The following is a 22622-nucleotide window of genomic DNA, read 5'->3' as shown; positions in this document are numbered from 1 at the left end:
ATCTTGGTAAATGGAGATTTGTGCTGCGCATAGCGTAATCTTCTCGCTCGTTCTGGCTTTATCAAGAATTCTAGCTTTGTCCCTGAATCGGCAAAATCGGGCGAGGACTGAGCGTGGTCCACTCGCTGGGCCTCCTGCTCTATGAATTTGTTCGGTTACCGGTTCATCCACCTCATCATCCGTTGTCAGAAGTTTGATGATGTTGTGAAGTGTCTCCTTAAGGTCTGCTTCCGTTTCCCCCTCTCTGTCCGGAATACCAAAAATGTGTTTATTATTCCTCCTTTCTCTGTTCTCCAAATCATCGAGTTTAAGTTTAAACTCGTATTCACGTTGTTCCAGTTCCGTCATTCTTTGGCCGCATTGCCCTTCCAGTGTGTCAATGGAGGCCTGATTGTTTTCAACTCCCTGGAGTCTGTCCTCCATGCTATCAAGCCGTTGAGTGATCCGATCTATTTTGCCACTTATATTTGTTCCCAGGTTCTTAATCTCCCCCAGTAGGGCGGCTATGTCTCCTTTCGTAGCTGCAGCCAGGTCGTCTCCTGTAGTGGCGCAGTTTGCCATCTTGGTGCCAGCGGTTGTAAGCAATGTGGGGGTGTAGGCGAAGTGAGCTAGTTTATGCTTAGTACTCATACAGATCACCGATGGTGGGCCTGGGTAGAAGCTGCGTGCGCTGTGATAATCCACGCATCACTCGATCTAGGTGGACGATGACGGCCTACTCCCTCGAGTTGCGCTGCGGGTAGTTTGCGGATCGGACGGCGTAAGTTCTTGTGTGGGCCTGGGGTGGTGCCGTGGGCAGGCGGGGAGTCGTGCTGGGTAGGCGGGTCCGAGGGGTGGTAGGCACTGTCCCCTGTTGGTTCTGATTATGAATTCCGCCTCTGGTGGGTTTCGTGCACCTTTTTGGCCTAGACAGCTCTGCCGTTGGGTTCACCCGGGAAGTCGCAGATCTGTGAGGGCTCCACTCGGCGGTTTTCCCCAATGTCACTCCGTCACAAATTGGTATGTTCGCGATCCGCAGTTCACTCCTTCGTGCAGCACTTATTCACGCTCACCGGGTCGGTTGGCTGATCTCACGTCCTCGTGTGAGGGTGTTTCACTCCGGGAGCCCAACACACGCCTTCCGGGCTTTCTAACGGTGAGACACACGCAGTTGGTTTCAATTTCCACGTGCCTCGGAGGCCCCGTTTTTCTCTTGCATTTTCTGAGGCCGTGGAGGGCCGATTTACATCAGGATTTTTCCTCGGGGTGGGGGGGGCGACGTTCACACGGCAAAATCCTGTATTTGTTCAACGGGGGAGTTCCAAAAGACGGGGGCTCATTCCATCTTCCGGGGTGCTGGTTACGAAGCTCACAGAGAGCATGCTGATCTCTGCACCCCATGGTGGCCGTACCAGGTTGTCCTATTTTGCATATGTGTTGACATCACAGAAAATTATTTTACAATGAGTGACCTAATTCTTTCATACTAGAGGCAACAGAGGAAGTCAGTCACATTGTATGCAAGATGTCATCAGTAAACTAAGAACCACATAACTTTTTGATGTGCATTCATAAATTGAAACTGACAAGGGGTGTTGCTAGGTCTGGAAAAGAACTGGGACTATGCTAATGTCGGGATTGTTGAGACTCTCTAGCTAGTCTTTTGATTGTAGCCCTTGAGCTTCTCTCCGGGGCTACAACCAAAAAACCCAGATCTATAGCCCCTTCAACCCCCCCCTCCAGCAATGCCTCTGGCCACTGACATACATGAAACACAATACCATGAATAAGCCATTTTTTGAATAGCGTACACCATAAATGCCTACTTATCTATTCCATTCAACAGATGCTAGTCTAGTCCTGGTTTAACTTCGCATTCTGGTACTTGTAGTTCTGGTTTTCCCCATTATAAATCCTGAACTACTAGTCCCAGATTGCAAAGTTAAAAGCAGGACTGGAATTGCATCTCACTTATAGAATGGATAATGTTTGCATGTATGGTACAGCATGAATTCAATACCTTCTAGGCTCTTCTAATGTTGGCAGATCAAATCATGTGAGCAGGATCAAACACTTTGTGGAGAAACTGGGATTTGAGACCATTATGTAACTTCGAAACTCAAGCACATATATGCTCATGTCTGATTGGTAGAAATATGTGGTTGTGCCTCGATTTTAAGAATACTCTGTTTTTTTAGAAATTTATCGAAAACGTTCAACACGACAAATCCATGCATACATATTGCCCATCACAGTTGCAAGTGGTGAGTGCAGCTTTGCCAAATTGAAGCTCATTAAAACGTACCTCCCATCAACAATGAACAATGAAAACCTGACATAGCTGGCTGTTCTATCAATTGAAAATGGCATTGGCCATTCTCTGATTCTATCCGATGTCGGGCTTCCATTTAAAAGGGAAAAGTCAAGAAAAGTTACTTTTTGAAACATAGTAACATAATACAGGTAACGTTCTCAGATTGTGACCTATGATCTGATGTATGCATTTTGTATTGCATTTTTATATAGTCATTTCAGTGCCATATTCACAGTATTTGTAACATGCAATTTCTGTTGTCATTTTTGTGGTTGGGACGCCAAGGATGCTTTCCGCCTGGGGTGGAATCTGGGCTAAGACTGGCCCTGGTCAGGACAGCAGGGGTTGCTTCAGTATTGTAAAGGGTCTGCAGGTGTCTCTGGTGGTGGTCTTCGGTTACTTGCTTTACACTTCAGAAGCCTCACATTTTATTCAGTTCCAGCACAAACTCCTCTGCAATCTTTCGCAGCATTTTACAGAATGGGGCATTTGGGCGGGAGCTGGACCTATTCAGGCACTCTGGCAAAGGACAGGGGGTGGAAGACTCCTCCCCCCTCTTCCTGCCTGCCCAGAAACTCTGGAGACTAGGCTGGAATACCCAAAGGATCTTGCCAAAGGCAAAACACACAAACTGACCTCCCCCTCCCTGAATGGTAGGACTAACAAAGAAAAACCACTCTAGTAATGGCGAAAAAAGAAGGGAGGACCCACGTTGGTACTTGGGTGCCCCTATTGTGCACTCCTGAGGCTATGGATAGCCTGCAGCATAATAAATTACACAATAGTTTGTAGAACACGTCCACTGCCACCAGCCATAACTAGGTTGTCTGTGAATAAAAAGTCACAGGAGTAGAGAGAAGGATACTAGGTATCCCTTTGGCACTCCACTGAAGGTGGTGTGTGCCATCTCTCATACTAGAGAGTAGTTTTGGGAGAGATAAGTTATCTCTGTCCTTAGTAACTGTAGTTGCTCAGATATAGAAAAGGAATCTTAGAGAGGGCCCTAAGGGTCCACAACAACACTGCCCATAAGGAGTTGTGTGCTGCAGTAGTAAAACACGGATGCCTTTAAGAGCTATGGAGCAGACCGACTCCATAGTACAGGTAGAATACAAATAATAGAGTTCCAAAAGACAGAGCCCACATGAATGAATGAATGAATGAATGAATGAATGAATGAATGAATGGGGAAAAGCCTACACTCATTCAGCATTGAAAGAAAAAAGGTCCGGAAGTCCAGCAAAAAGTGGTGGGGGTCTCACTAGGAGAGGGGATGAAGCATAAAAATGTAAACAAGGGTATCTATTCAGTATACTTCCGTGTACCCAAAAATGATCTAACCATTAACTATTTTCTAGATATACATCCGGCAAACAAGTATTGATAGATCAGCAAGGAATATCGAGGCTTAGTACCACCAAATATTGAATCTGCCAGTCACGAAGTCAAAGTTATGAATATGACTTTATTCTGTACAGATACAAATATCAAAGCAGATAGCTATCTGGCTCCCAAGCGCCTTGCAGTGTGTACCAGCAGACACAGTGAGGGGTGAGGGTACTGGTCATCACAAAGCATGCAGTATTTATACACCGTCCTGGTCATTGCCCAGCCCTTCTCCAAACTAATGAGTTACAAATTTGGGTTTGTGCCCAGTTCACATGGCAAATATAATAATATTAGTTTACACTTTTGACGTGTTGTCCGATCCTTGGAGATTCAATGGCGATGTTGGTTCTCCAGCTCAAGTTAAGCCCAGTTTCAAGAAACTAATTCAATAGTTTATTGCAAAGGCACATGGTTTTAGTCTGCCATTCAGTTCTGATGTTTTTATATGGCTGAAGCTATTGATGCACTTAACACAACAGATGGGTTACCCCTTCATCGCTGACAGAGGGGAAGCAACAGGCAATATTTAAACAAAGGTCATGTCGGCGGAATACAATGATACTTTGTCACCAGGATGTACCTGACAAAAAATACCAAGAAAATGACCCCTTGATCCACACAAGATCAACCCTAGACCAGATAAAAATTAATGGTAAAAAACTGTATTTATTAAATGTTTATATCAATGTTAAAATGCTTATTAAATCATCGTGAGCTCATATTTAATATAAACCTAATATGTCAAAAGTAAAGTGCATCATAATAAAGTGCTTATTAAAAGGAAAGCGGAAAAAAGGTCATTGAATTCATCCGTACCGCTAACAAACAGGTGACGTGCCTGGGATCCCAAGTGAGTGAAGGGGGGATCACTCAAGGGGAGAACCGGCAGTCGCCTGTGAGATGTTTGGTGAAAAGTCGAGAGTATACAATCTTGTAATAATCAAGAACACACAAAAGCTAACCATGGGGTGCCATGCGTCAACTAAGTTGTCAAGGCAATAAAATGCATATAATAAGCCTGGCACAGGTTGAAAATAGTAGTTTTCATGGTAAAGCGCATCTAACTTTGTTGCAGTTGATGCCCATCTTCTTCAGAACAAAGCACTCCCGTAAGGATCATGGTCCCTTGATGTTTCATCTGTGCCTTTGTTGCAAAAATACTAAAACTAGCAATAAGAGCTTACACATAAGAGGCAATAATCACACCTAAAACAAATACATCAAAAGAGAGGAAAAAGAAAAACACAAAAACAATAAATGAATAAGATAAAAATGGCGATCTGTGGATGTAAAACAGGGGGAACTTCTATCATTGTCATAGTCCAGGTAAATCTTGACATAAGTAGGGAGAAATGGTAATTACCGTTATCTCAACCCAAAAAGGCTGGTTCCAGCGTCCTGTGAATAAATCCAGGAATATATATGTATGGGCCGTGCCAAAAATAGATCACAATAAATTAGATCTGTGAAAAGCAAGGACAACCGCATTAATTATGTGGCCGTAGACCACATCGTCAACAATTTCTAAATTATGAAGCAGGAGAAACCAAAAGCTGCTGGTCCTTAAGATCCAATTAACAGCAAAGCAATGGGAATTTCTGGGAAATACCGGCCATCTGAGGGCCGAAATTAGTAATAAAATACTGTATATTAAAGTGAACTGTTACTACATAACAACTCACCTATGCACGGTTACTGGCAGGCCCCAAACAGTTTTGGAACTCTTCCATCATTAGTCCATGGACAATGCAATCGGTACTGCAATTGTTGTATAGCTACCGATGATCGAGGCTCGCCAAAGAAACTACCACGTTATTTTCTTATGGCATAAGACTGCGCCGTTGGGGCAACTGCATAAAGTGAAACAAAACAAGAATATAAAGAAATATATCTCCTAAGAAATGACTTCACACAAAGGCCGTTTCGCTTGCATATATGAACAGTATTCAATTTTCAGAAGGAGAGTTTCCTGTAAATGGTCAATAAATAGTTTAAAGTGTGTCTGACTAATAATAAATAGTAAGTACACACTTGTGGCCGACTTTGCTAATATGTGCTCTATTCAGCTTGGATCTCCTGAAGTGTCAGTTCTACCACACTTGCAATAGTTGGCATTTAAAAAATAAAAAGTGAAGTTGAACATTGAAAACAGTTTGTATCCACTTATAACGAGTGTTTACTCTAGCTAGCCGATCGTTCCTATATAAAGGGAATGAAAAATACCCATCCAGTGCAAACGTGGGTACAGCTTGCAAAACACCCACTTAAACTGACTAGCCATTCATTCCTATATAAAGAATGAAAGATGCCCATCCAAGGCTTACATAGGCACGACTTACAGTGCACAAACTTGAGCACAAATGCGAAGCACGCATACAAGACAGCCAAAGCGTTCTGAAACAAAGCAACCATATGGAACGAACATCAGCGCAACCTGAAATACCAGACACTCCGGTGTAAAACGCACGCTGACGAAGTGACATACTCACGGGTTACCTTCTAGAGAGTCCACCTCGCCGCAGCCAGGAGGAACAGGAAATGACAGACCTAATGTCGCGTCAATGTGCCGGACATAAGTATGCCTACTAAACGTAAAGCGTGCTACGTCATACGCACGGCCAAAAAGCAGAGATGCTATGTCTACGTAAAACGGCACTGTAAGGTAATCAAGCCGTCTTGATAAACTAGAACACACAAAAGATACGGCAACAATCTGCCCGTTGTGTTCATGACCTATGCCAGCAGTTAAATCACTGGCTTTACTGAAGAATCGTCAGTCACTACAATGGGTAAGTTCTAATGCATGTTGGAGCCTGCCCTAATATTATCATGTAACTACAATGGTCGCATGAATTCTGTTATAGAATGGAAAAGCAAAAGGCCACTTGCAAAGCAATTTGTCAAGCTTAATAAAATAGTGAAAATATACAGCAATAAATGCCGTTCGAACTCAATACAATGAAACTTAGAATGAAAGACATGTACACTAATTGACATCAGCCAAGTCAAAAATAAAAAATAAGCAGGTTTTTGACAACTGTGTTGTGCCCAAATGGTGTGGGCCAAAATCACAGTATATATTATTGTAACATATTGAAAGCCAGAAGTTTTAGAAAAAGAGAAAAGGTCATATGGAATGTAGATTATAGAGGGAGACAGAGCTGTCAGGGACACCTATAGAGGACTACTGAAGACCAATTGTCATTCATCCTGGGCATTCAGCCCAACCATATGGCTCTAGGTATTGTAAATCCACCAGTGTTCTCGTGTAGCAAGTCTATTAGCAGTAACGTATTGGTCCGGCCTTCCTACACGTTCAAGAGCCCACCACCAGAGATCATCACAACTGTGATTAAATTCTATAAAGTGGGCGACTAACGGCGACGAAAGATTGCGAGTCCTAATCCTGGACTTGTGTTCAGTGATCCTAGATTTTACAGGCCTATATGTCATTTCACATGGACACGTCACAGCATATATGGCATTCTTTGAGTTGCATGTGGTATGATCCCTGAGATTCCAGGGCTTGTTGTTGATGGTGACAATGCAGGTAGCAGTCGTCGACCCACATTGGCAACAATAGCCACATGGAAAGTGGCCAGTAACCTTATTCATCCCCCACATTTCAGTGATGGTTTTGGTTGTCTTTTTGACTTGGGACCTATCCGCGTTGGATAGCCAGTTCTTGAGGCTCTTTCCCTTTTTAAATACATACATCAGAAGGTCCAGGTCTGAATCATTCAGTTGTAGTAGATGCCAATGTTTGCTAATGGCCTTCTTGATCTCCGAGTGGTAGGTACTGTAGGTCATCGCACACACTGTACGTGACTTGTTCGGACTCTCACAGATGTTTTTAGAAAGTACCTTCCGGGACTATCTCAGTATGTGATGAGGATACCCTCTATGCAGCAATCTGTTCTCTATAGTATCGGCCTGTGCCAAAAAATCCTTTCTGTCCGTGCAATTGCGTCTGGCCCTTAAAAATTGGCCATACGGGATACTCACCCTTAAGGATTGGGGATGAAAACTTTCGAAATGCAAAATAGTATTTCGATCAGTAGTTTTCCGATAAAGGTCTACAACAATGGACCCATCCTTGACCTTCAAAAGAAGGTCCAGAAAAGGTACAGACGCATTATCAATGGACATGGTGAAATGAAGATGTTCATTTAGGGTGTTAATCCATGTCACGAATTGCTCATGGTCACCTTTAGTTTTGTCCCAAATGATGATCATGTCGTCTATATATCTCTTATAGAAGATAATAGATTGCAGAAAAGGATTTGATTCATCGAAGATGGAAACTTTCTCGAATGCCCACATGAATAAGATGGCATAATTCGGGGCAAAAGAGGCACCCATTGCGGTTCCCTTAATTTGTAGGAAGAAGTATTCTTTGAACCTGACATAATTCTTGGTTAAGGCAGTCTCCAAAAGGTCAAATGATAAACTCACTAGGGACCAATTGCAGATCGCTCCTTAAATCCAAGAAGAATTTAATAATGGGCAAAGATTCTGACTGGAATATTGGAATATAAAGATTCCACGTCTAGAGTGATGAATAGATTAGTCATAGGGTAGACCCTCCATATGTACAATGGCATCTGTAGTATCTGCCAAATAAGTGGGAGTATTAGCGGGCAAAGGCTTTAAAAAATAATAGATACTTACCCAAAGACTCCAAAATAGAGCCACATAATGACACTATTGGTCTCCCTGGAGGATTAGACATATTCTTGTGAATTTTTGGGAGAATATAAAATAGGGGGACCCTCGTCCCTTTGATGGTAAATTGAAATTCTTTGGGACTCAAGATGTCAATATCTCGTGCCCGTGTGACAAGGGCTAGAATCTCATTTTGTATACTCTCTGTAGGGTCCCCTCTGAGCTTAAGGTAGAACGAGGTGTTGTCTAGCTGTCTCAACACCTCAGAATCATAATAGGTGGAATCACAGACAACCACCCCTCCACCTTTGTCAGCTTGTTTGATAATAATAGAAGTATCTCCCTTCAAATTTTGTAGGCATTCCCATTCCGTTCTGGAAAAGTTATAACACCGATTATTTTTCAAATCTGCTGGGGCAGAAAAAATGGAGTGGAAATCTCGAAGGACCGCCCGCTCAAATGTAATGGTTTCATTTAAGACCATTTGGGAAGTCGGTGTAAATGTAGACTTCAGTTTGAACGGTGTATTGTTATCTTTGTCTGAATCAATACTGCTAGTCCCGAAATGGTCTCTTAAACGTATTTTGCGGAAAAAGTTCTGAAGTTCCATTTCCAGGATTTCGCATAGGAATGAATGAGAAGCCTTTTTCAAGGATAGCGGCCTCGTCTTGTGTAAGTATTCTGTTGGAAATATTGTATACTGCTGATAAAGCAGTTATCGCCGGTACGCTCTCTACATTTTCTATAGGCGGTGGTCCTGCGTCAGTTGTGAGGAAAAGGAAGATTGGGAGTTGGAAACGCTGGGTACGGACCATGGGGTGCGTACATTGGCATCTGCATGTGTTGTTGATAATGCCAATTTTGGCGTCCTCTTCTCCCCCTGTGTTGGCCTCTATTCCATTGTCGGCCTTCTTGACCACGTGAGTTTTAGTTGGGGAATGATCCACTCCATCCGAAGAACTGTCAGAGAAGGTAATCCTTTTCCTAAGGTTCTGTTGGTTTAAGTTAGGGTGTAATGGATCGTGCCATTGGCCAGGACCGGCATAGTATGGGCTTAAATAGGGGTAGGCATTTTCTTTAGAGAAGGCAGAAATATCTTTTTCTAAGTTTTTCCATCTTTTTGGTTGTTGTTAGCTTAATAAACTCTTTAGTGGGTTTGTCTATGAGATCTAGCTTTTCTTTTATATTTAAGATGGTAATGTCGAACGCAAAGGCTGCCTCTGCTTCATCAAGGTACCTTTAGGTACCCAGCAGAGATTAAAGAAACTTGATACAAAATATGACAACTTCTTGATTGGTCAACATGTTATTTCTATATCTAAATCTGTAAAAACTCTGGGGTGTTTTTCGACCCTCAGTTATCCTTCACCCCCTCCTGCCACTATTATATCCAGCTTTTATGGCAGATTCGTCCATATCTGTACAAAGAAAATCTTGCTTTGATCGCAGCTGCAATTGTAAACTGCAAGCTGGATTACTGTAATAGTCTGATGATTGCAGGTCATACAGAATAGTGCAGTACGTGCTGTAATGGGCCTCAAGCGCAATATGCACGTTTCCGATGCCAGGCACAGCCTACATTGGCTGCCAGTGCAACAGCGATTACATCATAAAGGTTTAACCATTGTGTTTAAATGCCTATATGGTCAAGCTCCATCTTACCTTACTGCTAGGCTTACCCGTCCTCTGCGCTCAAGCAGTAATATTGCCTTGGTTCCACCTTCGTTTACCCTGAAAAGATTTGGGGGTGTAAGCTTTGACTCTTGGGCTCTGGCTCTATGGAATTTACTTCCCAAATATCTTGCTAATAGTGATTCCTTGCTTATCTTTAAGAAGCAACTAAAGACCTTCCTGTTTGATAAAGGTTAGGACATATCTGCTCTTTTGGTACAGCACTTTGGTACTGAATCCTGCTTCTCCGCCATGTCTCTCCATCATGTTGGCCTCTGTGAGTACTGGTTTCTCACGGCTCTCTTTCTTGTTCTTCCTGTTTGTCATTGTTATCCGTTGTCTCTTCTTTCTTCTGTGTGCGCCCTGAGGCCCTTCGATTAGTGGTGCAATACAAGAAGATAGATAGATAGATAGATAGATAGATAGATAGATAGATAGATAGATAGATAGATAGATAGATAGATAGATAGATAGATAGATAGATAGATAGATAGATAAATCTCATTACCGACGAGTATACTTTTCTTGAGGGCGGTGTTGATGGGAAGTAACATCCAATCCCTACTACATTTGGTGCCTACACCAGAAAAGGCTGTTTTATACTCTAAATCGTCGATAAACAAACACGGTTCATTCCTAACTAGGAGTCCCTGTGGAATATTTTTCTTAAGATATTCTGTAAGCAGGTGCCCGTGCATCTCTGTTCTAAATTTCTTTCCTCAACTTGAAGATGCCTTCACTTGTGATGCCTGTACTTGACTCATCGCCAACCGTCTGAGTGAGAGAATCAAAAAAGGAAGGTACGCGAATTGCCTCGGCCAGTTGTTCCTCACTAAAGGAGTAGGTATCGGAAGCAGCCATAATAGGAGAATGTGTTGCCAGTATAACAATGCAAAAAGAATTAGCTGATGTTGGATCAAGAAAAAGCAGCCACTAAGGCTCTCTGCTTCAAAAAAAGGGGAGGGGGATTTAAGAGAAATGTAAACCTTACAAAAAAATTCTATATAACCCAAGCAGTGAAACACTGAACTAGTACACTTAACAAAGCTATTGATGCAGACAACACTTGAATTGAGGTTCACTGTGGCTCTAAGGTCCCTTAAAGATACAATACTGGCAAACTTTGTTGTATTCAGCTGTGTAGATCTTTCCTTGTTTCTTGAGCTTTAGGATAAGTCCTGTTCCAAGAGATTCATAAACTATTTCTTCCAAAACAAATGGCTGTATTTGCTTGTGTGAAAGAGAATGAGTCTGTAGGCACAGATAACACTTTGAATGGGAGTTCGTTTTGACTACAAGGTCTCTTTGCACAGGACAAACAAGTCTGCTTTTGGAAGTCCTAGTGATGACATAGGCTCAAAGGTCATTCTGCTCAGTGGCAGCTGAAAACATGGTTCATCATTTCTGAACAGGCAGCAGGAGTTGGGATCAAAATGGTGGATGTTTTCAAGATGGCGGCAAAGTCAATTCTATCTAAATCGAGTCGGTTTTAATACAAATGTGAATGTTTTAGGCCAATGTTCATAATCGGGCAGTATTTATGCAAATATAATTTAACAGTATATCAAAGCTCAAAAGTTCAGGATGACAACTCTTCAGGAAGTAATCCCACTGCTGCAACAGGGGAATTACATGGCCACATTATATGTGGAAGATGCATACTTTCATATTTCAATGTTGCCCAAGCACAGAGTACCTCAGGTTCAAGATCGAGAACACTCACTATCAGTTCAAGGTACTCCCCTTCGGCATTGCCTCAGCTCAAAGGGTATTTACAAAGGTACTAGCCGTAGCTGCAGTTCACCTGCGTGTGCAGTCCATTCCAGTGTACCCTTATCTCGACTGGCTCATAACTGGAGGCTTGTATGGCACCTCGCTGGAGAACACTCCAAAGACAATAGATCTCCTTTTCAATCTAGGATTCTCAATCAACAAAGTCGAGTCTAGTCCCAAGCCAAGTCCAGCATTTTCTGGGGGCACTAATTCTGACAGAAGACAGCCTTGTCTTCCCCTCCAAAGAGAGGGTTCAAAACTTGTTGTTGCAGATCCCGCAGTATGTAGCCAGTCATTGAGTAACCCTACTAAAGGCCATGCGGCTGCTGGGGATGATGGCATCCTGCATCTTCCTGGTTCCACAAGTCTGTCAGTGCATGCGCCCTAACTAAGAGTGTCTCTAGAGCAAATGGTGTCAGGGAAGCGGTCTGTGGGATGATCTAGTGGTTGTCACAATAGCCCTATTTCTGTCTCTGGAGTGGTGGTCAAAGGGACATATTCTAAAGGGTAAACCCTTCACCACCCACGCAGTAGAAGTCATTCTCACTACGGACGCATACGTCAGGGTGTTGGTGGTGTGTTTAACCCAAGGGGGAGCCCTGGTAAACGGGAAGACCCAAAAGGGCAGCTAAAAGTTAGAGAACTGTTGGGTTGGTCGTCCCATTTGTATAATTACATCATACTCCTAGTTTCAGTATGAATTACTTACAACAAGAAATGGCTACAACCAAGTTAGCCTGAGCAATGAATGAACCCCGCCAAGGCCCTGGGAAGCCAGGTCAAAGAGCAGGGTAGCGCCACATAAATTAATTGCACTCCACTAGCACACTCATATGAACCATGACATATGTGCGGTTCTAAGTAAGTGGTTTAATAAGTAGCCGCTATTTATTTTAGTTTTTTTATATTTTCAAATATCTTCTGACGAGGTAATCTTTAACAGATTTTGTTAAAACATAATGGCAAGAATACACATATACATTGCTGAATGCATTGTGAGACAGTGAATATACATACATAGAACAGTTTTTGTTGCAAACAGACATGGTATACAAAAAATTCCAATCCAGTCACTTAATGCATACATGGACTTGTATCATGTGAGCAACCCATAGAATTAGAGCCAATGTAGTCGGGGCAAGAGTGCATGTGTTTCTGACTAAAGTAAATTCAGTCATTCGCTCTGAACCAGTTCATAGATGTGTCCTGGATACAAGTGTGACCAATCCATATTCGCAGTGAGTAAGTAAAGACCAATCCAAGGTCGACATCAGAAAATTACTTCCTGATGGCGTAACATGGACTGCAAGAGGGGTAATGGGCTCCTGGTCCAAAGACAGTTCGACAGGCAGTGGAGGCTGACTTCTTCTGGGCCTAAGGATGTGTGTCTACAAGTAAGAGAACACAGATTTGTAAATGGAGGCTTGCCTGGCTTGAAGTAAATGTACAGGGCTGGACGGGTCGGGGGGTGTGGGGGCAAGTTCATTTGGAACACAAACATATGTTGGAAAGGCATAGTCAAACCATTCGTATGCATGTATTGGCACCACTAACCTGAGGGTCCTGTGTGTTATCGTGCCTCAATGAAGGGCGCTGTCATCAATTGGGTACAGTATTTCCTTAGTGTAGGAGATGACTTCACAATGAAAACTGGCTCCCTGTGTGAATCTGGAAAGGCTCACCTGAGAACAAGGTGTTGCTATTGTGATCTGCGTGGCTGGGCAGCCTGTAAATGGATGCAGCATGCCCAACTATGCAGGAACTAACATTACATTGGCCTAAGAAGAGGAATGACTTAAATGGTGGCTTACTTGAACACAGGAGCGCATCTTAGTATGGTCTACTGCTGTGCACCATGGCGTTGTGCTGCCTGTGGCTTCTTCTGGTTGCTGGATGTGTGCGCCATCGTCACAGAAAGACTAGGAAAGGTGGAAAGGAAAGACAACAGAGTGCAGTCAAGTAATAGTGACACGTGAAAATGTTCCCACTGTAGGGAGAAACGTACAAGTTCATATATGAACTGCATTAGTATGAATTGCTAAATGAGGGGGGCCCCGTGCTGTGCCTACCATCCTGTGATACTGCTTAGAGAGTAAACTGCTTGAGGTCGAACGCCGTCAGCCGCTTCTCTGTGTGGTCATGGCAACTAATGCCCAAGAGCCGCAGTTGAGCATGCGCGTAGCGTGTGCCACTCGCCTGCCAAAAGTACGCATGCGTGTATGCAAAAGAGGGTGTCAAGTGCTTGAGGGGAGCTTTGGCAACCAGGACGCACAGAGAATACTGAATGATGCGCTGCAGCAAAACATTAAGGAAATAAATGACTGAAATTTGCATGGAGAACAAGAGAATCAAAGCCAGTAAAGTAAGTGCAGGCCGTGCCTGCATACTGTCACACATGGCCTGCTTGCATGAATCTCCCTACTGGAGTGGGCTTGAATAAGCCATGCATCTATCCCTCGGGAAGGTGACTAAAGCTGCCTGACACAGTGAGTGATGTGTCGTGCAGAGGGTTTTGGCCACCCTTTGGATGTTGCTGGCCCCATATAAATATCAGCCTGAAAAGCTACTCAGGGTGAAATCGGGGGGTGATGGAGAACTGGGTGGGTGGGTGTGATTTATCTGAAAGGAGTGGCAACACTAGCTTCATTCAGCCCACCGTCAACTGTGTTCAGTTTAAAGACCCACCAGGCCTCTTTGTGATAGCATTCCCAATATTGGTGTCTCCATGCACTTTGTCTGCCACCCACCACTTCATAACATCTTGGTTGTGGTGGTGTTCTGTGTAGTGAGAGACAAGTGCAGCAGTGAGATTCTTGCACCTGATTCTTGAGTGGTGCTCAATTATTTGTTTGTGTACAGGTCTGCTGGTCTGCCCTACATACCTGAGGGCACAGGGGCATTCAATAATATAGGTAACGTTTCTGCTCTTGCAATGGGAGAAGTGTCGGAGTGTCCATTCTCTGCACGATATATCAGTGCTTGATTTTTCCAGTGAATCTGCACATGGAAAATGTTCCGCACGGGTAATGCCTCGTAAGTTCTCTTAGATTCCATAAGGTGTTCCTGGAGGATTTCTTAGTGAGTTGAGCATGTCAAATGTTCTTTGAGATTTTTGGAGCGCTTTAGCGCCATGCAAGGGTATGGTTCATCCGCAATTATGAGTTGAACTAAAGGCCAAAACATCCTGATGATTTGTTTAATTTGTGTGGTAGCTGGACTGAAGGTTGTCGCACAGGTCATGTCTTCATCGTCACTTCTGGTTCTCAGTTGAATTAAAGCTTCACAGGGAGTATTAAGTGCCCTTTTATAGTTTAATAGTTTTTTTTAGGGTATCCCTGATTTAGAAGTCTCCCTTGCAGCTCCACTGCATGATGTCTGAATTCGGTTTTCTCACTGAAGTTGCGTCTTACTCGCAGAAATTGGCCATAGGGAAGGTTGCCCCTTAGATTACGCGGATGGCAGCTTTTGTAGTGGAGTAGAGTATTTCTGTCTGTATCTTTCTTGAACAATGAGCATATCAGTTGGCCATCTTTAGCCTGTATTCTGAGGTCGAGAAAATGGATTATTGGGTCAGCTTCCAAAGAACATGTTATTGATTCATGGCATGAGTTAATCCAAGTGTGAAAGCTTTTTAAAGTAGCGCATTCCTTCCTGCCAGATGATCACATCATCTAATTATCTTCTTCATTTGATGATGTTATTCAAAAATGGGCCAGCACAAATGTTCTTTCAAATTCGGCCATAAAGATGATCACAAGACTGGGTGCAAATGCAGCCCCCATTGTGGTGCCGCAAGTTTGTAAATAGAAGCAGTCATCGAAGAAAAGGAAGTTTTTAGTCAGGCTAGTTCCAGCAGTTTAATTATGAAGTTGGTTGGTACCCTCCTCTGCATCATGTGGTGTGTTAAATGTGCTCGTATACATTCAATGGCCTCCGTTTGCGGAATGGGTTTGTGGGGCACACCTCCGTGTGCCAGCATCTGGTCTCCATCAGTAGCGTCCAAACATATCAATCTGTTGGAACTACTGGTGGTGGTCAAAGCACTGAAAGCCTTCTAAACACACCTACACGGGAAAACAGTTCTTGTACACAGACAGCACCATGGTCATGTACTATTTGAACAAACAGGGTGGGCACTCACTCTCCGGGTCTATCCAAACTGTCTCAGAACATTTGGGATTGGGCACTCAAACATAACATGTTCCTACTATCAAATGTTCCAGGGGAAGACAATCTTCTGGCAGACGTGCTCAGCAGAGACTTGCACCTACCCATAGAACACGAATGGCACTTGGAAGAACATATTCTACTCAGCGTTGTTGCAAAATGGGGTCATCCAGACATTGATTTGTTTGTGACTCTGGGGAACGCCCAATGCCCAGATTACGCCTCCAGGAAACCTGAAGAGGTCCACAGAGAATGGTATTGGGATAACATGGTCCGGGAGATTTGTATATGCGTCCCCCTCCTCCCCCGAAACCCTCTGATGCCCTTATCAACAGGATAGTGCACAAGATGCACTAGGAACAAGTCACGCTGATGCCCGTGGCTCCAATGTGGGTTTGACAGCCATGGTTGTTATCTCGAGAGAATGTCCGTCTCCCCTCCCAGGAAACTGCTCTGCCCATACAACATGCTGTCACAAGACCTAGGGAAGATGCTGCACCCATGCCCCAAAACACTCAACTTGGCTCCTGAAGTCATAGTTTGGGCACCTCCAACTGCCTTAAAGATGTACGGACATACAAAGAGTCACGGAAACCTAACGCCAGACATTGTTACTCCAATAAGTGGAAACGTTTTGTCATTTGCAACACTAAAAACATCAACCCTATTGATTGTACACCTAAAGAGATAGTCCTTTATCTAACACACCTTAGACTCTGGACTTGCTTTCAAATCTCTAAAGGTCCACCTTGGTGTCCTCTCTGCGTACACCACATCTCAGAGCAAGGTTTCATGGTGGAACATTTCTGTAAGTAAGGCATTCATGGAATGGGTAAAGAGACTCCACTCTCCTATTTCTAACCCAACTCCTGGGTGGGACTTGAATGTTCTCACAAGATTAATGGGACCTCCTTTTGAGCCAGTGCATAAGGCCAGTCTTAAGACCCTCGCCTATAAGACTGCCTCCTACTGGCTATTACCTCTATAAGGAGAGTTAACGAACTGCAGGTTCTCTCAGTTCAAGACCCATTTGTGACTTGAACTGCACGTTCTCTCAGTTCAAGACCCATTTGTGACTATTCATAAAGACAAGGTGGTACTCCGCTTACACCCACGCTTTGTGCCTAAATTCATTTCTAAGTTCCATGTGAATCAATCCATCAAACTTCCAACTTTCTTTCAGAATCCCACCAATTCAGCTGAAAGAAGCCTCCATACACTAGATGTTAGGAGAGCAGTGGTATATTACCTCGACAAAACAGAACCACAAAGAAAGACGAGCCAATTCTTTGTCTCTGTTGCTGCTGGTAGAGGAGAGTCTGTCTCTAAATCTGCATTTCTAAATGGATTGTTAAACTCATCACACTGTGTTACTCTTGCCAAGAGAAGCTTGCCCTTTACACCTAGAGCTCACTCTACTCTAGGCACAGGAGCCACTATAGCCTTTATTGTAAATGTTCCTCTTGATTCTATTTGTAAAGCAGATACCTAAAGTTCTGTTAACACTTTCACTCAACATTACTGCTTAGGCACACACTAGGTCTGATTCTCAGGTGGGATAGGCGGTGCTAAGACCTCTCTTTGCTACTTCACACATCCCACCATCTCCATGTACTGATCGCTTGTCTATGCACAGAATGTGGTTCTAAGCAGATTCACAAGCAACAGGAGGCATACATTACTCACCATAATCGTATTTCTGATGATTGTATCTGCTTCGATTGACATGCGCCCACCCTTCCTCCCCTGTTGGAGTAGAAGGAACATAGACATTTTACACCTTCTTTCTTCTGTACTCATTCACGCATTCTGTAATGCTCCCTCAAGGAAGAACAAAAAGAACTGTGGGACCTCGATGCATGAAGGATTTGGGGTACACTACACATCACGTAGGGGATAGTGTTAGTCATGCTCATGTCAACATCCCTTTTCGATCTTCGAAAGAAAGATGCAATACTCTGCGATTGCCACTAGATGTCGACTATATACACAGCATGTGAATCTAAGCATACGATTACGGTGAGTAATGAATACCATATACATTGAGCTGCATAACACACATCCTATCCGGAAACAACCAATGTGAGGACGCCGATGCATTAGTGATCATGGGTACGCGTAAACGTAGAGGGGGGATAGTGTAATGGGTACGTCCCTGGTGATGCCCCTTTTTTACAATAAAATCTAAACCAGATTGAATACGCCACACTAACCACTAGATGGCCTATGCAAAGCATGAGATTCTAAGCAGATACAAGCCCCTGAAAGATGATTACTTATAAGTAATGCCTGCCATATATATCAGGATCTCCCTTCGCAGTGGTGAAAAGGGATGGGGTTGTGGTGGGGGTCAGGGGTCTCTTATGCCACAATTAACTGTTATGCCCCAACCTATGCTGTTACTTTGACAGAAAAATGAACTTTTGATAAGATTTTATCTCATCTCTTCCTCCACACAGAGCGAGAACCTGCCAAGACGAGGCCAAAGCCAGAACTGGTGGCTGCTTCCTAACGCTATCTGGAGAGGGAGCCAGAACAGCGAAAATAGACTGGTGGGATACGCCCAAGCCTGCATCAGGACCAGGCACAGTAACAAGAAACACTGTCACTCTCTCCTGGACACAGGCCCGCCCGACCAAGGACCGGCCAGCAGATCACTTTTGTATCCAAGATTCTTTTTTTACTGTTTACTTCTGTTGACATATCAAGTACATTGTGAAATAATCGACTCTTCAGCAAAGTCTCCAGATGACGGGGAGCTTTCAGGGCAATGAAGTCAAATGCTTTTTTTTGGTGAATGAGTTTATTTAGCCATGGCTATTGGAATCAACATGCCAGTCCCTTCCTTGAGAGGGTGACCTTATCTGCAGCACTGAAGTGTGACTTGAATGCTTTTTAAATGTAGTTTGTGATAACTACCAATGGTGATGAGGGGGATGACTCCTGTTCAGCCTTCTCTTTGCATACTTCTGTGCTATGGGTTCGGGCAATTTGCTGCTTTTGATGACCACAGTTAAGGGGTTCGGACAAGCTGGACTAGGTTGGAGACCTGGGGTCAGATGATTGCTCAAAAACAGACCAAGAGCATGCTGAGCCTTTCATCTTTACCATGAATGCAGGTGCTTGGTATGCACACTGTTAGAAGTGGGAGGTCAGAAAGGTGACTGGATGTTTTGGCTGATTGTAGTAGGTCGGCCACGGATTTTGCTCTGGAGTTAGTCGCACATCTTTCTGTCACATGCTGCTAGTTCGACTTATTCCCCATCAAGTTCAATAATGAAGGACATGTGCTCCAGAACATTTTTGAAGTGTGGGGGAAAGGAGTTTGACAGGTGGTGGGGGCTCTAGCGTTTTCCATGGATGGTACAACCAAAGTTTTTCCGTTTAGGGAATTTCTGGGGAGAAAACTAGTGATTATTCTACACTCCTTGTATTGAAATCACTCCTTTTTAGCCCGCTGTCCTTGCGAAGTAGAAGTTTCCCTTTTCATAACATGCCCACTCCTCTTTCACAGAATAATGTGGTCATTTTGATAGAAACCTGAATCACAGGTCTACCTTTTTATTTTTAGGCAAGTGACAGTTTTTAAATTTGAAATCTTGGCTATTGTTGTAATGCATACTTCCACTGTGGTTAACAATTATTTTACCGTAAAAGCGTCTCTTCGGATGAGGCGGTGTCCATAGTGGAACTCTTCTTCTATGGGCCACAGAGGTAATGCTGGCTCACTTCTGAACATAGCAGTGCAGGAGGAAGCGGGGGAGAGGCATCAGTGCATCTATTACTTGCTTTTGTTATGAATATTTCCAATTGTACAGGGGAGAAGCAGTTTGATGCAGTCATTGTCTGTCACATTGCTCATACTGGAAGAGACTGCAACTGTTGTACTTTTCATAAAATGCTTTAATCTGTAAAATTGGGAAGAGGCCATCCATGCAATGATTACAGATAAAATAAGGCTACTTAAAGCTCTAAAGAGTTACAGAACCTCTTCCAGAGAAGCCTTTCTGTGAACCGGTAGTGCCCTGGACCTGTTCTCGAACATTGCTTTTTATATGACAGTATGATTCTGTAACAGTTGCTTACTTATGTATAATCTGTTGGATTTGTTTATGAAATACGTACAAGTAAGACAGGTATTAACTGCGTCACCTCTGCTCATGTTTTATGAGGGTTATCGCATATGATACTTGGTACACAGATGCAGGCAATTGCAGTGCCAGGCTGTATAGGACTAGCCATGCAAGGACCCCAGCCCAAGAGTGAGGGCATATGTTAATGGCATGGGCGGGAAGTACTTCACGGTCACAATAAAATAAATGCAGTACCCCAACAAATGCAAATCGGAGCACAGGGAAAACTGACATATATCCCTGAAGTTGGAAGATGCCACAATTCTCTACTGCTGGTCATTGAATCCTCCCGATCTGGTTCAGTAGATGCCTTTCGTCTGAACAGTGGAAACACACCTGTACAGTGTCCCTTTTTAGTTTTCAATTGTGTTAAGCCCTGTTCCGTTTTCTTAACTTCACAAGATACAAATGTGTATTGCGCCCAGTTAGCCGTCATTTGTGCTTTTTTCCGTTATTGTCTTCCAGTCTTAATCTCCAACAAAAGTTATCTATTACACACAACTACTCCGAAAGGGGAAAGTGTGGTTTACCCACATTCGGTAAGGCTTACCCTTTGGCCCAGTGGCTCTTAAAATGGAAGTGCCACATATCTCTGCCAATGTTAGAAACCTGGCACTGTTTTGTTAAAGGAAAACTCCCAGAATAATGTATTTCTCAATTTGCATCCGTCCCGACCAAATCATTGGTATAAAGGTGCTTTTTCGTGAAAAGTTCTCACCTGAACAGAAGCTTTGTTTTTAGCTAGAACATTGCTATAAAGGTCCAAAATCTGCTTTGCAACTGAGAATAATTTGGAGTACAATTGTGTCCAGAATGACAATGGAGTCGACTATGATATGCTGCATAAAAAGGAGAGACACTCAGTTTATAAATGCCAATTCGCCACCAACACCCCCAAACTACCCTGTGAGATTTGCAAAACAGGTGAGCAAAGAGCATTTGCATGGTGTGTGGCTTTTCAAAATCTCCTGACAGTTAGTTGAGGGTCTAAAGGCTGATCCTCTAACCAGAGACAAGGATGTTTATCTTGACTTCCTCATTTGACAGAACGGTCATCCTAGGCAAATAACTGTGCATCTCTTGAGTTCCTTTATCTGCCCAAATAGAATGGGAACATTTGGAAACCAGATAAATGCAAGTATTAAGCTGTAAAATAACGAATTGTTTGTTTGGATTTGAACAACCTTGATTGCGTGTGCATTTTAAGAGGACGCTGTCAAGGGTCAATCTTTTTTTAAGGTTGGAGCTTAATCTGATCCTTGGGGTGGTTGAAGGATCAGAAATCTCAAACTCTCTGTTGGGGGGGCGGTATTTACGACGATGTGCTCAGTCCAAGGGCTGATGTTTGGCACCGTTATGTGGTTTTGGGTACATTGAATTCTGTCATTTAACAAAGATATGATTTTAAGAAAGTTGCTTTGTATCCAGCATTTCATCATATTTGGAAACTCCAAATGTGGACTAACGTATGAAAAGTTGGAGCTTTCCTGACTGCCCGATTCCTTTGAAGGGCAATTTGTACTAGGTCTGAGTCGATAACGCATGAAGCAGTGGGGAAATTGAAAGTTTTAATGGGAAGGTGGTGTTATCTGTAGGCTCAGAATAGGTGGCAGTCACATTTTGGGCATGTCTGATATTGCAACCTACTTGAAAATTGTCTGAGGCCTTAACAAATGCAAAGTTAAACATTTTCATAAAGGCCAGTGTGCCATGATCATCAAATTACCCAGTAACACTTTGATTAGCCCGGCATGTTTGGGTTGAGGCTAGCTCGTTTTGTGTATAGTCTTGCTATATTTTAATACTGTATTTATAAACATCTATAGAAAAGTAGGGTACCATTTGTTTTGAATTTTCTTTTGGGAAAGAAAAAGTGATGTCATTTTGGAGTACAAGGTAATAAACTGCAACTTGTTATATATATATATACTGTTTATGCCTGTTTGTTAATTTACTCATTGGTACCATTCCTTTCAAATAAGATTAATACTTTCTAATCCCAATAAAAGTTTATATACTATATACTGAATACACTTCCTGTGAACCACTCAGGAAGAATTTGCTGTGCATCTAGAATGTTTTCTTCTTTCTCCTGCATGTACTGTGAAGAGGCCGTAAGCACAGTACCCATAATGGGTGACTGGGTAACTCTGCAGACCAAGGGAAGGTATCCTCTCAAGAATGACCCCTATAGGTGGTAGTCCTCCCTCTGGTAATTCAGACGATCAAAGATCAACTAGGGTATATCAAAACCAGTACATGTCATGTGCTTGTTGAGATGCAGGGTAGGATGTAGAATAATTTGTAGTTCAAAGGGGCCCCCAACAGGCTTGGTCTCTAAGAATATTTGGAAAGTTGTCAAAATCAACAAGTGATTCTCTGAACTCTCTTGGCTCGTTCATGGTTCTATGCCTGGGATGTGCTTTGAAATCTAGAGCTCTTGGGGTATGCAAACCCAGTCGTAGAACCAGAGTGGGAGATGAAAGCAAATCCAGAGATTGGGTGTCTCTTCTATGGGTGAGAACAAAGAC

General features: G+C 43.1%; 1 protein-coding gene across 1 annotated transcript in view; it reads left to right on the top strand.

Annotated features, from left to right (window-relative positions):
• The window catches only part of CHMP6 (charged multivesicular body protein 6), a 262530-nt gene extending 240514 nt beyond the window's left edge, over positions 1 to 22016 (top strand). Inside the window, exon 8 of the mRNA XM_069655180.1 lies at positions 18418 to 22016. Within this exon, the coding sequence (XP_069511281.1) occupies positions 18418 to 18470 (53 nt within the window). The 3' untranslated portion in view covers positions 18471 to 22016. The remainder of the gene's footprint in view (positions 1 to 18417) is intronic.
• The last annotated feature ends 606 nt before the right edge of the window (positions 22017 to 22622 follow it).

This window comes from Ambystoma mexicanum, chromosome 3q (assembly GCF_040938575.1).
Source record: "Ambystoma mexicanum isolate Mex_15411 chromosome 3q, UKY_AmexF1_1, whole genome shotgun sequence".
Classification (NCBI taxonomy): domain Eukaryota; kingdom Metazoa; phylum Chordata; class Amphibia; order Caudata; family Ambystomatidae; genus Ambystoma; species Ambystoma mexicanum.
This window is presented reverse-complemented; position numbering and strand designations above follow the sequence as displayed.